At 45.2% G+C, this 16,243-nt stretch overlaps 1 protein-coding gene across 2 annotated transcripts in view; it reads left to right on the forward strand.

Annotated features, from left to right (window-relative positions):
* The window catches only part of KIF16B (kinesin family member 16B), a 254,449-nt gene extending 248,026 nt beyond the window's left edge, over nt 1-6,423 (forward strand). For both annotated transcript variants that reach the window (XM_040981816.1, XM_040981817.1), the window contains one exon: nt 5,384-6,423. In XM_040981816.1, the coding sequence (XP_040837750.1) occupies nt 5,384-5,542 (159 nt within the window). In that variant the 3' untranslated portion in view covers nt 5,543-6,423. The remainder of the gene's footprint in view (nt 1-5,383) is intronic.
* Nucleotides 6,424-16,243: the final 9,820 nt, after the last annotated feature.

Genomic DNA, 16,243 nt, shown 5'->3' on the forward strand with positions numbered 1-16,243 from the left:
CTTGCATCCTATCAGTCTCTGCGGATGGGAGGTTGGGGTGTCAGTCCTGCTCCCCACTTACAAACCCTGTATGGCAGACTTCCCCACCTCATCAATAAGATAGATCAATAAACCTCTCTGTCCTGTGCTCCTGATAAATGGCTTCGCCTAAGAGCAACGAGATCCTGGCTCGTCCCATTAGTGTGTACCCCTGGGAGCAGTCCTGCACGTGTACGGGGTGTGGCCAGGCACGGGTTAACATGAAAGACCTGCTTTGGGGTTCAGGAGCCCCAAAGGGGGTGTCCCTCATTATCCTGCTTGTCTCCCTCAGTCTCCGCTTTTAGGAGTCCACCGTCAGCCACAGGGTATGTCTTCTGTTTGGGAGAGAGTTTTTGAAATCACGTGCTGGAGTCACATACCCTTTCACACAGACCCATGGCGGTGGTCACCTCTCACCATTAACCCGCTCATCACCCCACCAAGGTTGACTTTCCCCGAGCAGCAAACTCATCTACCTGAAACCTGTCAGAGAAAGGCATTGTATGAAGTCATACTGCTCAGTGTTGGTACTGAAATATGCCTTGAAGATTCGCCATCTAAATTTGATTTCCTGATGAGAAAGCATGTTATTTTTTCATTTTAGTGTTGATCCAAGCAGCAAAAACTAAATAATCACCTAGATTCATGTCTGATTTTGTATCTTGTTTTTAATGATTCTTAAATACCTTTGCCACCTTGCAAACAAATCCGTGTGTGGGCATCTGTCCCTCATGTGGTCCACGCCCCTCCTGTCATCTGCTTCTCTTTCCCCTCCATCCCTCTCCCCCTTGCTCCCTCCACCTCGCTGCCATCTCCTTTCGGCATCTGCCTTCTCCCTGGGTCTCTGCCATCCTTTCTGGTTTCCGGCTTGCAATCTCCTGACAGAGGAGTTGGTCCTCCATGACGTCCTCCCCGGGTTTAGGAGAGGACCCTCACAACCCCGGGAGAATGCACTTGCTGTCCTGACCTCCCTGAGCGCTTTAACAAAGCAAGACACCCGGGAGGCCTAGAGTGGCAGGCTTTGTGCAGGTCCCTAACAGCCTATGGACATTCGAATATTCCATTCTTTCCCTCCTTCATTTCTTTCTTTCCCTGTTTGTTTGTTTGTTTGTTTGCTTTTCTTCCTTCCTCCCTCCCTCTTTCCTTCTTTCTCTTTCTTTGTGTCCTTCTTTTTCTTCTCTTTCTCTCTCATGGAGAAAATGTCCTATGAAAGACACGTTGGATATTGAATTTCACAACTCCTGGTTATACCATGCCCTTCTGACCCTGTGTAGTCACTTAAACTCCTAATGTCCTTCTATTCTGCATTTCCCTTTTGCAGAGCGCACTGCCCCAAGGATGCTGCTCTATTCACAAGCTCATTTTTTCACAGGCCAGGGAAGTCTAGAATGTCTATGGGGCCACAGAAAAAGTGATAGCTTTGACAGGACTGGCCATGTTCTCCCTTCAGCCATAGATACTGCAGAAAACACTGCACACAGGCATAAGACATTCTTTTGGAACTGCATGTTGAATATCTTCCATATAATTATAATGTGTTCCCACTATTTCTAAGGAATGAGTTCTAACACATGGGCTGATCTGTGTTTGAGCCTGCCACCCTAGGGAGAAACATCTTTACTGGAAGAATAACGATCAACCTGTCTCACCAGACACCCATGATATATGAAAGTGAATTTCTTTGTTGAGGAGAAACAGCTCAGGCACCTGGACCAGCCAGTGTGCTCACAGGGGAAGTGCTGCTCAGCTGCAGTGCTGGGCACACCCCGAACACATGCACAGTGGGAGTGAATCCTGCAAGCATGGTGTGGAACTGCACGCGCCAGCCACAGAGCAGTGTGCCCAGGGTGGTTCCATTAGCAAGGAGTTCAGCACTTGCAAAAGCTAACATCTAATCCTGGGTAGGAGTCAGGATAGCAGGAGTCCTAGGCAGAGGGGATCGAATGTGGAAGAGGGGGGAACGAGGAGGGTGGCCTGGAGGCTTGCTGGCTAGTGCTGTTTATATCTAGATGCTAGTCACATAGTGGTGTTCATTTTGTGAAAATTCACTAGGCTGCATCCTGTTCTCTGTGTGTTTGCCTTAATTTGAACAACAACAAAAGATGTAATAACCAAAATCTGAATATTTCCTAAACGTGGCAGTTTGCCAGCACTGACTGGGGGGCTACAGAGAAGAGGGGGACACTGACTTCAAGAACACTCTGCAGTTACTATTCTGTCACTAGCCCTTGCCCCAGACCCTTGGTTTTCATCATAACTTGCTCAGCCCACTTGGAGCACCTGACCCTGGACACAGCTAACAGTGATCATGCCTCATCTTCCAGACTTGAGGTTACTTCGAAGACATTGCAAAAACATCTGCTCTCAACATTTCCATGCCTTGAGGAGGTGACCTGTGTAAAGAAAGCCAAGGCTGCCTGCTTCCCCTGGCCAACGAGATATGTTTTTGCAAAGAAAACCTTCCTCTATAATGTTCCAAGTTAGTCGAAGCAGATCGTCCTCTCTGAGAGTTGCCATCAAGGCATACATGTGACTTTACTTAACTTTAAAAATATTTACTTATTTGTAAGACACAGAGAGAGAGATCTTCCATTAGTTACTTCACTACTCAGATGGTCACAACAGACAGAGCTGAGTCGATCTGAAGTCCGAGTCAGGAACTGAGAGCTGCTACTGAGTCTCCCACAAGGGCCCAAGCACTTGGGCCATCCTCTACTGCTTTTCCAGGCTCATTAGCAGGGAACTGGATCAGAAGTGGAGCAACTGGGACTTGAACCATTGCCCATATTGGATGCCAGAACTATGGGCTGTGGCTTAACCCACGATACTGCAGTGCCAGAAATGAATTTAGTTGGCTTGTTCTGTCTTTGTGGCAGTGCTCTGGCAGGAAAAGTGTCTCCAATATTTCCTCCTTTCCTTTTATTTATATTTTTAACTCTGATTTCTCTTCTCATTACAACCTCCAGGCTTTATTGTCCCCTTAAAAGAACTCAACTTTGTGAACTAATGATGACAAATGTTGGTATAACATCTGCTCCCAGATTTAAATTGCCTCCTAGTCTGGCAGAGTTCATCTTGAAGGCAGGTTTGTCGTAAACATCAGTCTGAACGTTCCTGTAATCCAAAGGGTTCCCGAGGTGGAAGCCGCCCGCGAGCCCCCAATAGGCTACCCATGCCATGGGTCTCGCTTCGTCCTCCCTGTCAGCTGTTCAGGAGTGGCATATCTGTGCACACATGGGCAAGCTCCTTCTCTGCTTTATTCTAAATCATTCTGCACTGAATTTTCCCAAAGTCTGCAGGTGTGTGCCTGCATTCCTCTGCAAGCCTTGGCTGGTTAGGGGAAGCCTGCAGTATTTACTGGTCCCCATGTCTCGGGGGATTCACGACCCATTAGAGTTGCTATCCTCGGGGTCCCATCCTCCGGAAAAGCTGAAGTGCAAGTTTTGCTTTGCTTCCCTGATATTAGCAAACACTGGGATGAAGAGCTTCATCTGTCAGTGGTTGGCTTCGGCACCTGATTAACCTCAGTCCTTTTCTGAGAGGTTGTCCCAGCACCACTGGATCAGAAGCATGTTGAACTGGGAAAACCAAGGCTGGTGGACACTTCCAAATCTTCCTTCTTGAATGGTCTCTCAGCAACAGCTTCCTTGCTGAGAGATAGATACAGCATGAAGACCAGTTCTGGACAGGGCTGGATGCTCACATAACCTTTGCTAACTTCAGAAACTTGTGGACAGTATGCAGGCTTCTATTATCTTGCCGTGGCAAGGTTACATTTGGTTCAGCACTTGTCAGATCGTACAGTAAGAGAACATACGGTAGGTGGCGCATCAGTTTCCTTGCATAAAGTGTAAGGAATTAAATATTGGAAGGCTTGTTTGGAACCTGTTAAACAGTGTTGTGATTAGTAATCCTTGTTATGTTTGAGAAACCAACTAACACATTATCCCTAGGCAGGGTGTCTCATCCCAGGAGTTAATTTCAGGTTGGCATTTGATAGAAGTAGCTGAATCCTACTTTCTCCTAGGCCAGGTCTCTTGGCTGTGGACTTTTGGTACCAGAAATTCTCTGTTCCTGGGACTTTTCTGGGCCTGCTGGGCATTGACAACAGTCCTGGCTTCCACCCATCTGGCATGTCAAAATGCCTCCATGCATGGCAGGAATAGCATCTCCCTAGTTGGGCACCTCGGTTCTCCATCACACATCATACTGCTTAGACAATTTTTGCTGTTGTTACTCGAAAGTCCCAAATTATTATGTTTAGTTTTTAACTTTGCACCAGGATGTTTAAATTGTTTAAGCAAACAGAGAGTAATAAATGTTTAACCCCTTTCCTCCATGCCACTTTCTATTGTATGTGAGGTTTTCATGACCTAAAATAGATGAGCCATTCTTACATGACCTCTCCTTGAATGCATCCCTCCATCACCTGCATTTTTGGTCTCCAATGCTTCATATCCTAGTCTCAGATCAGCTTGGCTGCCCCAGTGCTAGGAAAGGTGGACACTGCGATCTATTTTGCAGGAGATCCAGAGTGGTTCATCCCAATAGGACTTTCTTACTATTGATGATAATGGGATTTTGCAAAGTTATCTGTTATTATCAGTAGTTGGGACTACTCCTCCCATTTTTTTAAATTATTATTATTAAAACAAAGCAGACAGACAGGGAGATCCGCACTCTGCTCTTCATTGCCCAGGTGCCCACAATATCTAGTAATGGACCTGGCAGAAGCCAGGAACACAGAACTTGAGCTGAGTCTTTACCTTGGGTGGCAGGGACCCAACTAGCTGAGCCAGCACTGTCTGCCTCCCAAGATGTGCGTTAACAGGAAGCTGGGATGGGAAATGGAGCCAGGATTCAAACCCAGACCCTCGACTATAGGACGTGAGCGTCCCTCACTGAGTGCCTACTCCTTTCCCTTTATTTTGTAAGATTTAGAGTAGACACTGTCCAGTAAGCATCATGTTTGATGGCCTTTCTGTTCCTTTTCAGTATCTTTCTGTTTCATGAATAAATAGAAGAGAAATCCACTTGTTTTCCACCCTACTCTTATCCAAGTGACATGGTTGCTGAAAAGCAGCCCCCCTGGGCCCGGCACCATGCCATTTCTCTGGGCACTGTCTACACAAAGCCTGGAGACAGCATTGCTGTGAATCGCAAAATCTGCCCAAGTCTTCTCATGTTTCCTGTGGTTGGCTTGGTGATGCCAGTGCCATCAAGGACATTATCGGGTGCAGCTTTTACTGGCGGGGACATTTCCTGTCCAGGTGGCCACTGAGGCTGCCTGGGGACATTCCTCCCCTCCTTGCCTCCACCCGGCAATATCTCGACTTACCTTATCCTCATCCTTGTATCTCCCCAGAAATACCTCAGGGACTTTTTCAGCGTGATGCTGCAGTCGGCGACATCTCCTCTGCACATCGACAAGGTGGGACTGACCCTCTCCAAACACAGCATTTGCGAGTTCTCGCCGTTCTTCAAGAAAGGAGTCTTCGACTACAGCAGCCACGGGACGGGGTAGCGCCAAGGGTGACGGTGGATCCGCCAACACAGTGCCTTCTTGTCAACGCGGTCAGATGCCAGGTGGCCTCCTTCTGCCAAGGCAGGCTCTCAGCAGCCAGTTGGATCACCTCACATTTTCCTACCTAGTGCCTGAGTCTGGGAACATGGGCGGGTTGGGTGGGAGGGCATTGCCTGCTGCTGCTGCTCACCTGGACAGGTGGCTGTCACTGTTCCATTGCAGGCGAATGTGGCCTTTTCCCTGTGCTTCCTTCTCTCTGCTCAGCAGAGTCCATCCCCCATGGTGAGATGGATGTGGCTTGATGTTCTCAGGCTGCCCAAGCCAAGCCGACCTGGGACCTCCCGAAGTGGGTGGCTACCAGACCACCCTTAAATGACTTTCATCTGGTTTCTTCTTTCACCAAAATACCCTCCGAGATTTCTTTTTTATATTCCTACCATGTGGCTGGCTATATCCCAAGAAAAGCATTCTAAAATATTTCACTCTACTTTTTTTCCCCCTCATTTGAATCAAAACTTTTCTATAATGCCTAAACACTGATGTTTACACAGAATTTTATATTCTGCAAGAGGAATTTTTTTGAGCCAATCATGACTAAAGTCTTCCATGCTTGACAAATTGGATGTAAGTGGCATCACTTAAAACTTGTATAAATCCCTACAAATAGGACGTTCATTTAGCCTTGACTGTTCGAGGACATTTTTCCCAAATCGAAGTAGCTACTGTGTATCCCCAAGCTTTTTCTGCTAAGCACAAAACAAGCGCAAAGCTGAATGCATCTTTTTAAATGCGGTTTTGTTCACATGTTTGTTACAGAATTTGCTGGATCTTCAGCTGAAAAACTAGAATTCACCATAGGTTATTAATGATCCCTTGAATTACTCAGGACTTAATGTAGCTTTGCACATCTATGTACAGTAAAACTGCTTTGTTTTTACTAAAAAAGAAAAATGTAAGTAGGAAACATATATGTGTCATATATTAAACTGTATATAATTATCTATCTATAGATTTATATATGTATACACTCCTGTACAATAGCTGTATCAAAATGTATCATCATTCCCACCAAATTTGCTAAAGGTGTTTGCTTTTACAAAATCTGAATAGAGCTGATATCAATATTAAATGAAGTTATGAGAACCTACACTCCAGCGGAGTAGAAGTTTGTAACATGGTTATTCCTGCTGATCTGTTTTAAAAATTGATCTACTGCACTTGGAAGGATACACAATGTATAATTTAGCATTTGTGTTGTGGAAAAAAAAGCAGTGAGAGTAATGAGTGAGGTGACAAATAAAGAGTTACCTGAATATGTGTACATCCAGTCTTCAAGAATTTTCCTGTACAACAGAGCCCTGCAGCCTAAATGTATATACACACTTTAAATATTGTCATCATCCCTTTAAGGAAGAAGACTATCATTGTACTAATTAAATATTGTAGTTTAGCGCGAAAAAAAAATAAGGGCTTTATTTGTTTAATTGCTGTAGAAAACCTGCTTTTGTCTGCAGTCATGACTCCAGGCATAGGTTTAAGAGCAATTACTACCAGAGAATTTAAAACCAGAGATTAAAGGATAAAAGCTAGGGAGATCATAATTAACAACAGTTCATTTATTTAAAAGGAGTCAAAGTGATAGAAAAAAATTGTCCCTCATTTGCTGAATAAATGAAATGATTTTCTTCTGCTGACTGGTTAAACTATCTCTCATGATTTGGGACTTGCATCAGAGGCTGTGGCAAGCATTTTGCTAGAAATTCACAGGATGCTTGGCAGGAATAAATAGCCACATTTTTGTAAGAAGCACAAGATTCAGAAAATCCTTTCTTACCATTCTTCACCCTGAGCAATTGAGCTGGAGATTTGAGTGCTAGCCAGCTCTGGCTGCAGCTGGAAGAGCACGAAGAGGTCATTGCACCGCTCTGGCCCCAGTCTCTCCGTCTAGATACAAAGTCATTGGCCTGGAGGAGCGCTAGCTTCCATCCCAAGTTACAGCAGAGGAAGAAAGACACTGTCAGCATTGAGCCAGTTCCAGGTTCTAGTGTGTGGGTGTCAAAGATGCACTTTCCATCTGAGAAGCAACTGAATATGAATAAATACGGGTTGAGGGCAGTGCTGAAAAGCAAATGTTAAGTTGCATCTAAATAAATAGCAGAATTCCTTCTGGAATGAAGACAGGATGATTTTAAATGAGTTAAAGAAAATTAGTAAGTGTGTCTTGGGTTATTCTGCTTTCAAGTACAATAAATTACCAGGAAAGGCCTTGCTGACCACACTAGACAAGGCAGGTTGACACATTACAGCCTGCAAATGCCTTTGCAGTTGGGTGCATCATAGGAATTTGAACATGTTCTTTAAGTAGTTTCAACATTCCCTCCCAGATCTTGCTTATGTAATAAATCTGTGCACGAAACTTGTTTATAATCACGAGTATTGCAGTTAGCTTCATCCTGGTTCCCACCGAGACTGCGGCTGCTAAATCAGGAGGATTTGAATTCAAACCCTGTTGCTCACTTACTTGTCTTAGTAAGGACCCAGAGTCAGGCTGGCTCCCCACTGACTGCCACCTGGAAGGTTTTCTTCCCAGTCCTTAATGTGGAAAGATCTGGAAGGTACACAAACAGGTCACCCCAGTCCTTGGGTCACTTCAAATTTATTGTTTTTTTTATGCACATTTTTTTTTCCACTGGGGAAAAAGCTAATTCTGCTGAATTAGGCCCCTGAGTCATCCATTCAGAGCTCTGTACAGTGGGTATATTTGATTGAGGCAATCAACCAGAAACCTTCAGAGCCTAAAATTTACTGTGCACTTTGCAGTGTAGGCCCACCTGGGGGAGCTGGTACAGATTCTGCTCTCAGTGCTGGGACATGCTGGTGTTCTGGGTTCTACTTTGAGAGGTGAGTTTCTTTATTTCCTGCATGCATCCCTCTGCACACCTGGTTCTGCTGATGTGCTCTTGGAGGTGGAGAGCAGAGTTCTGTTGGGATAGGGCTCCTTAGTACTCAGGTTCTGAGCCTGCCACGAAGCAGCCTCTTCCTCTCCAAGAGCACGTGCCTACAAGGCAGCTCGGACTGGAACCATGACGCTCCGTTATGTCTGCTTCAAACACCGCTGTTAGGTTCTCAACGCTGTCTCACAGAGGCTTCCAGTATCACCTGCAGGTGTCATAAGTCAAACCTCGCTGCCATCGGAGACCTTCTCCCGTGGTCCCACACACACCTGTAGGACAAGGACAGGTGCAGATTGGGCTGCTTCACGTAAGCCGTTTCCATTCCCCTGCCTTAAAAAAGGGAAGCAGGAAGATTTAGGTAAAAGAACTCCATGGAAACTTGTTCCATGTTACCATGACAGGTGATTTATGTTTTGGGAAAACTAATTAAAGAACATTAATCTAGAGACTTGTTCTTGACAAATCAAGCCTCGTGTGTTCTTTTAACAACAGGTTCTACCCTCAAGAAGAAGCCCTACTTATGGACTTTTTAATTTATGTTTGTCTGTTGAGACCTTATTTTTTTTCCTGATGACAATTCATTAGATGGAAAATCATTATGGCAGGCAATTTTTTGAATTTCACACATATGGAATTATCTCACAATTGGAATAACAAAGGCCCTAAGCTAAGCCCATTGAGCGTTTCTTGCAAAATGACAAAAATGTTTCCTTTGTTTAACCATCCTCACTTAGTGCCCCTCTATCTGGAAATGAAGATGATGAGATTTTTCTTTTAAGAATTACCTCTCTAAACACCGATTTCTTTGGAGATCTGAGATTCATCCAATTACATCAGCACCTTCTCCATCACTTGTAGAGACAAAATCTTCCCCATTCAAACAGAAGCAAAATAATGTGCTTGCCAAATGCCTCATCAGCCACCCCTCTCTGTAAGCACTGACAATGGATGTGTACCCCCAAATGAATGATGCATAGAGGGAACTCTGTCTCCTTAATTTAAATCTTGAGGGGAAAACAGAGGGACAATTTGAAGTTTGTGGAAAATAGAACTCAAAGATTGTGAGGTATAAAGATCGTTTTTGCCACAGTATGTATTGCTTGTGAACTTTTTGCATGCATTGGTTTCAAAAACTTCAGCAAGATAACTGTTGGTTGCATTGCCCATGAACCTGAAGTGCCTTCATGTGTGCAAAGCATAAATATATGTCCTCAGCGCCAACAGAAAATGACTTTCTCGGAAATGTCATGAGTCCCCGTGTCATGAGTCCTCGTGTACAGCGAGTTCTTATTTGCAGAAGCTTTTATGTCTTCCTGGGGGCACGTGCAGTTGTGCCCAAGAACATCTCATGAAGAGCTGGTGGGTTTGCTGTTTCTGAATTCCTATCCTTCCCTCTCGCTGAAGCAGCCAGGCAGGCAGAGAGGGAGGTGCAAGGCCACAGCTGCTCCTTCAAAGCTGCCAGGATGATTGTTGGAGAAAACAACAATTGCTGGGCAATAACGTGAGTTTCTCCTCGTGTTGTATTTTTAAGCATCTTCACTGTGGCTGATTCCTAAACTCTGTCATCTCTTTTCCTAAAAGCAGAAAATAGAAACCTTGTTCCCATGGAGAGGGGCCGGCCACGATAAATGATATTTTCATGATATCCTTCGGTGTTAATAGCTCTAGGAAGAGATACACAGCCTGAAGTAGCAGAGCAATTAAAATTGGCTGTTTACGGTGAGCAGGAATGGACCTGTGGACATTTAGAAGACATTTTACTGCCTTCCAGTGCAACACCCATGGGTAGCGGTGTATCGTTGCCGTTGTTGACAATGTCAATTTTAGTAGAGAGCAGATCAGAGACTGTGGTGCTCCCTTGAGGGTTTGGGGTACAGGATACTCCCAGGAGCCTCCTGAGAGCATGCTGAAGCTTGGATGCGTTGCCCGTATGTGTGGCTCTGACAGAAACACTGGTGTCAGCCTGGACACTCCCTGCCGCACTGCATACCAGATGCTGGGTCCCAAATCCAGCTTCCACTTCATCGGCCCACAGTGTCCTCCTGCCCCGACCTGCCACACTTCCCTGACCCCTCCATGCCATTAGGGACTACAGGGAGGGAAGGCAGGCCCTATGAGCTAAGTGAAGTTTGTGAGGTTGGCCCCAGAATGTCCATTGGGTTCAGAAGGTGCTTGCCCTGTTGATGTTATTTCAGGTCACAGCCACCTCCCAATTACCCCTGTCCTGCAGTCAGGCCAAACTCAGGCCATTTTTTTAAAGATTTCATTTTATCTAGGTAGAGAGAAAGAGAAATCTTCCATCTTCTGTTCACTCCTCTAAATGACTGCAACAGCCAACACTAGGACGGGCCAAAACTATGAATGTCTCCCACCTGGGTGCATGGTCCTAAGGGCTTGGACTGTCCTTTGCTGCTTTTCCGGGCTATAAGCGGGGAGCTGAATCAGAAGTGTAGCAGCTAGGATTCGATCCATTACCCGTATGGGACTCCTGCGCATGAGGGTTTGGCTTTACTCACTATACCACAACACCAGCCTAGAAGTGAATTTCCCCTTGAGTCATCTAGGAGCTCACTCTTCTGTCTTCAGGCCCGAGTGTGTTTGGACATTGCAAAGGCTCTTGCCGTCAAGAGCCATGAGCTCCCTGGATCCTCCAGTTCCAACTCTCAGCAGTGGCTGGCAGCCCACACAAAATTCACACCCTGTCTGCTTTCAAAATAGAACAAGGAGCCAGTGTCAGGGAACTGTGTGCCAGCTGTGTGGCTCAGGTGTGTGGCTAAGAGCAGCGGCCACCTCTTCTGCCAAATGCTCTTCACCTGAGAAGCCACTTGTCTGTATCACCACTGATAGACCCGACCTTGCTGGCCCTCAGCTATGACCAGTGTTGACTTTTCGAGACCTGGCACAGCTGTTTTCCTGACTGTTCTGGGTCGGGAGCCTGAGCATGACTGTTACGGCTGATGTCTCATGAACAGACATCTTGCTTTCCCCAGCAACTGACTGGTCTTTCTGTGGTAACTCTTTTTCTAATGGAGATGCCACATCTGTCAAGTCAGAGACCAGCTGCAGCATACAAATGTTGCCCCCTATTTGAGTTTTTCTGCTCCTCGGTGTCAGGATGTAGATCTATAGAAGTGGAACACGTGGTGAGAGTTACTTTGGGACTGGGGCTCTGGTTGAAGAGTCCAGATCACAGGTTGAAGCTCTGATGGTTTAGAAAAACCTTCTGGCTCCAGGATCTGAGCTTCCATAAATAATGGTACTCCTTATTTTTGATAATGTCTCAATAAACATTTTTGAAGTTGAAAATATCAAGTCTAAAGTATTTCTAATTCATTTAACCTGCTGAACACGATAACAGCCCAGCCCGCCTACAACATGTCCAGAGCACTTGGTCCTAGCCTGCAGGTGGACACTGCAAGGCAGTACTGTACCACTTATCATTAGTCAAAAGATCAAAATTCAGAAGTTAGAGTATGCTATTTATTGCTGAGTAACATCACTTCCACTACCCTAATGTAGGTAAGTTGAACCTTCGTTTATTGGGAATCGTTTGTACCACAATAAAATGGTTAGAAAATGAGATAAATGTTTACTGCTTGCTTGCTTTGCTCTCTCACCCCTTCCTCCAGCTCACCTTGGCTGGACTGGTGTTTGTTTTCCTTCATCTTGAAATGAATGACGGCCAGGAAGCTCAAAGGACTTCATTTATCTTCATGCAATTTCCTGGTATCAGTGACAGATGATTGGCTCATTGGCATGGGGAATGAGCAATGGATGAGTATAGACAGTACACATCTGATAGTAAAGGAACTTTGTTTTATTTGCAGCGGATGTGCCAGGAGCCAGGAGTTCCAACCTGCCATCTGAGAAATATGCAATCCCAGGCCTTTTCAGTAGAGGCAAGCCAAAAGCACACCTACAGTTTCCAGTAAAACATATGTAAGTGATCTCAGTAACTAGCCATCGCCTACTAGGTAAAGAGCAAATGGGACATGCAGGAAGTCCAGAAAATTTGTACAAGCCTTTCCATGCAATTTCCTATTCCACCACCCTATCAAAGTCTCTAATTCAGAGCTTACTACTTTGAATCGTGTCCCTACACCTTCCCTGAATGACCTGACGTGTCGCCTTCACACCCCAGTGTTGAAGAACTGTGAACAGGGAATGATTATTTCAAAGTAGAGAGGAGTTATTGCCTCCTGAAAACCCCCAATGACACTGTAAGGGAAAGACAAAAACACAGGCAGATTTATCATAAAGACATTTCATCTTAAATCTCTCACATGCAAGGAATCCTCACTATGCAGGAAAATGCAAAGATAAAAACTTGGACTTCAAATTATTTCACATAAAATAAGACTTAAAAACTTCATTGAGAAATAAAATTAAAAGTAGATTACAGAAGATGATATTGTACATAGTGGGTTAAGCTCCCACTTGTGGCACCAGCATGCCTTATCAGAGCCATGATTCCTATTCCAGCTGCTCCTGATCTGATTCAGTTCCCTAATAACCTGCCCAAACACTTAAGCCCCTGCCACATTAGTGAGAGACATGGGTGGAATTCAAGGCCCTGGGTTTCAGCCTGACACAGCCCTGGTCCAAGAGGCCATTTGGGGAGTGAACAATACATAGACTGTCTGTCTGTCTGTCTGTCTCATGAGCACGCGCACACACATGCTCTCAATTTCAAATGAATAATTAATGTGGAGCACACATGATCAGAGGTTAATTCGCTGCTTGGTATGACTGCATCCCACATCAAAGTGTCTAGTTCAAGTTCCAGCCCCATTGCTTTCTTAAACAAACAAACACACACATAAACAAAGACTTTTTTATTTTTTGTGGGAAAGGCAGATTTGCAGAGAGGAGAGAGAGAGAGAGAGAGAAAGATCCATGTTTTGGTTCTCTCTTGAATTGGCTGCAGTGACCAGAACTGAGCTGATCCAAAGCCAAAAGCCAGTAGCTTATTCCACATCTTCCACATGTATGCAGGGGCCCAAGGGCTTTGGCTATTCTCTACTGCTTTCCTGGACCATAAGCAGGGAGCCAGATCAGAAGTGGAGTAGCCAGGGCAGGAACTGGCACCCATTTGGGATGTTGGTACTTGAAAGTGGATGATAAATCTTTGAGCTACAATGTTGAACTCGTAGCCCCATGGCTTTCGATCCAGGTCCCTGCTTTTGATTCAGCTGCCCTCGGATGCAGCCAGATGATGGCTCAAGTACTTGAGTCTTTGATCAAGCCCTTACTGTTGTGGTCTTTTGTGGAGTAAAGAAGTGAATAAATTCTCTCTCTCTCTCTCTCTCTCTCTCTCTCTCTCACACACACACACACACACACACACATCCCTCTTCCTTTTAAATAAAAAAATTAAATACAATGAGAATTTTGAAAAGATGTGAACTTAATTTTGTGAAATTTTTCATTACGTATTTCCATTTTTCCACAACCTTTTGAGTATCCTCATATGGATTTTTTGACAAGGTCCCCTAGTTGTCCCATGAAGTTGAGGAAGGGGTAGTTGGGCCCTCCATTTTCAGGAAGGGTGAAGGACAGAGAACTCTTTCCACGCTTATGGATCGTGCCCACAGCAGGTGGTTGTGCTATCTCCAACACCTAGTTCAGGAAGAAAATGATTGGAGATAAGGAAATAAAGGGTGGGTTGAATAAGCCCCCACATAGGCCACTGGGGCTGGATGGAGGAAGAGAGATTGGAAAGCTGATGTCCTACCAGGACTTGTCCCCAAGCAAGAAGCATGACCAACAACATAAGACATTTTCAGTAACAAGTTTCAATGCACAGGAAAGCTTGAGTAATCTTTCTAATTTGTCTTTACATGATGTTACATCATTGTCTGACCAAGGTAATAAAAAAAAAAGGAAAAATAGGTAATCAATTAATAATGACTGCTAAATGTAATCACTGTAGGATTCAATTTTGCACAGAAATCTTGCACAAGCAAACCCAGAGTGCCACAAAACAGCTCAGAGGTTGTTAGGGTCTTGGGGTAAGATGTGAAGGGCACTGACAATGAAAGAACAGCACAAGGCTGGGTTTGGGGATGAGGACCCGACAGTCCCATATCTTGGTGGTGAGGCTGTGTTCCTCTAAGCTCGTGGAAATGCCTGCTTCCAAAGAGTGAGTCCACACTCTCTGTGTGTATTGTTCCCATACTCGGAGCAGTTTAATCCATGAAGCGTGATGGCTGACTGCTCCACACACCACGTAGTCCTGTGGGAGAATAGTAAGACAAAACCTCAGCCTGCAGGACGTTCACTGTCCAGCACACCACCTTCCTTGCTTTAAAACACACTGCAAGGGCCAAAGGGGAAGAAAGGAGAAAAGAAGATAGGTCGAAGGTGATTAAAGCTTTAACTGCAAAGCATGTTATAGATAGAAAGCAAGGGCAGCATCCACAGATGGCGGTCATGAAGATTTCATGAAAGGGCATCCAATGTGATTCCAAAACAAAGCTGGAGGGCTAGCTCACTGACGTCTAACACCATCGCCCAGCCTAAACCCCTGGTCTGCTGGTGTTTGAGAAGAAAGGAAGGGTCAGGGCATGAATGACCACCTTCCTCGCTTCAGCAAGAATGAGGCAGAAGTGCTGCCCCTTACCCCAAAGGGGGAGAGTTGTCTCCCTGAATGTGTTTTCATGTCTTGCTTTGGGAAAATGCAAGAGCCAAGAGTCAAGAGGAGATTTATAAGCAGCAGCACACAGGTGTTTCAGATACTAGGCAGGAGGAAAGCCAGTTGAGTTCCTAGGAAGTGTGGAAGCTGCAAACTGCAGCCAGATGTGCCCAGCCTGGTGGATGGCATGGCATACTGGAGTATGAAATAGGATTGTGGAAGGAGAGGAGGGTGTGGTTTGGTCGTGGCACTCAGCAAGTATCCTCAGCCAGGACATTGTAGGGATGAGAGATGGCCTTGGTTTGCAAATGACAGCACGGATGTACTGGAGTGCAACTTCTTCCTACTGCCCAAGTTCAACTGCTGACCCCTGATAGTGTGACACCACTTGCCCTTCAGCTATTTAATGGGTAGAAGTTCAGGCCAGCTCCTCCCTGCTTGCTATTCTTTCCCTCTGTTTTCCCATGAAGAGATGGAATTGAAAATCCAGGCCGACAAAGTTCCTCAGTACTGGATGGGCTAAATCATCCTGGTCATAAGACTGGGTTCAGAAACTAAAAATCATCTCCTAAGAAACATAGACTTAGCAGCTATGTCATTAGGATCCCTAAATGTTAGATGAAGGCATGTGAAACATTTGTGAGAAAACAGCATGAAAAGGTAAGTTCAGAGCCTGGCATATTGGCTCATTAGCTAAATCCTCACCTTGTATGTGCTTGGATCTCATGTGGGTGCCAGTTTATATCCTGGTTATTCCACTTCCCTTTCAACTCCATGCTTGTGGCCTGGGAAAGCAGTAGGGGACATTCCAAAACCTTGGGACCCTGCACCATCGTGTGAGATCCAGAGAAAGCTCCTGGCTCATTGCTTCAGATTGGCTCAGTTCTGGCTATTGCAGTCACTTAGGGAGTGAATCAGCAGATGGAAGATCTTTCTGACTGTCTCTGCTCTCTGCCTTTCCATAAATCTGCCTTTCCAACAAAAATAAATAAATCCTTAAAAAAAAGAAAAAGATGTTTAGGTGCTGAGCACAGTAACCTAGTAGCTAAAGTCCTTGCCTTGCATGTGCCAGGATCCCATATGAACACCAGTTCTAGTCTGGGCAGCCCAGCT

This window comes from Ochotona curzoniae, unplaced genomic scaffold (assembly GCF_017591425.1).
Source record: "Ochotona curzoniae isolate NIBS_2020 unplaced genomic scaffold, NIBS_Ocur_1.0 contig_3520, whole genome shotgun sequence".
NCBI lineage: Eukaryota > Metazoa > Chordata > Mammalia > Lagomorpha > Ochotonidae > Ochotona > Ochotona curzoniae.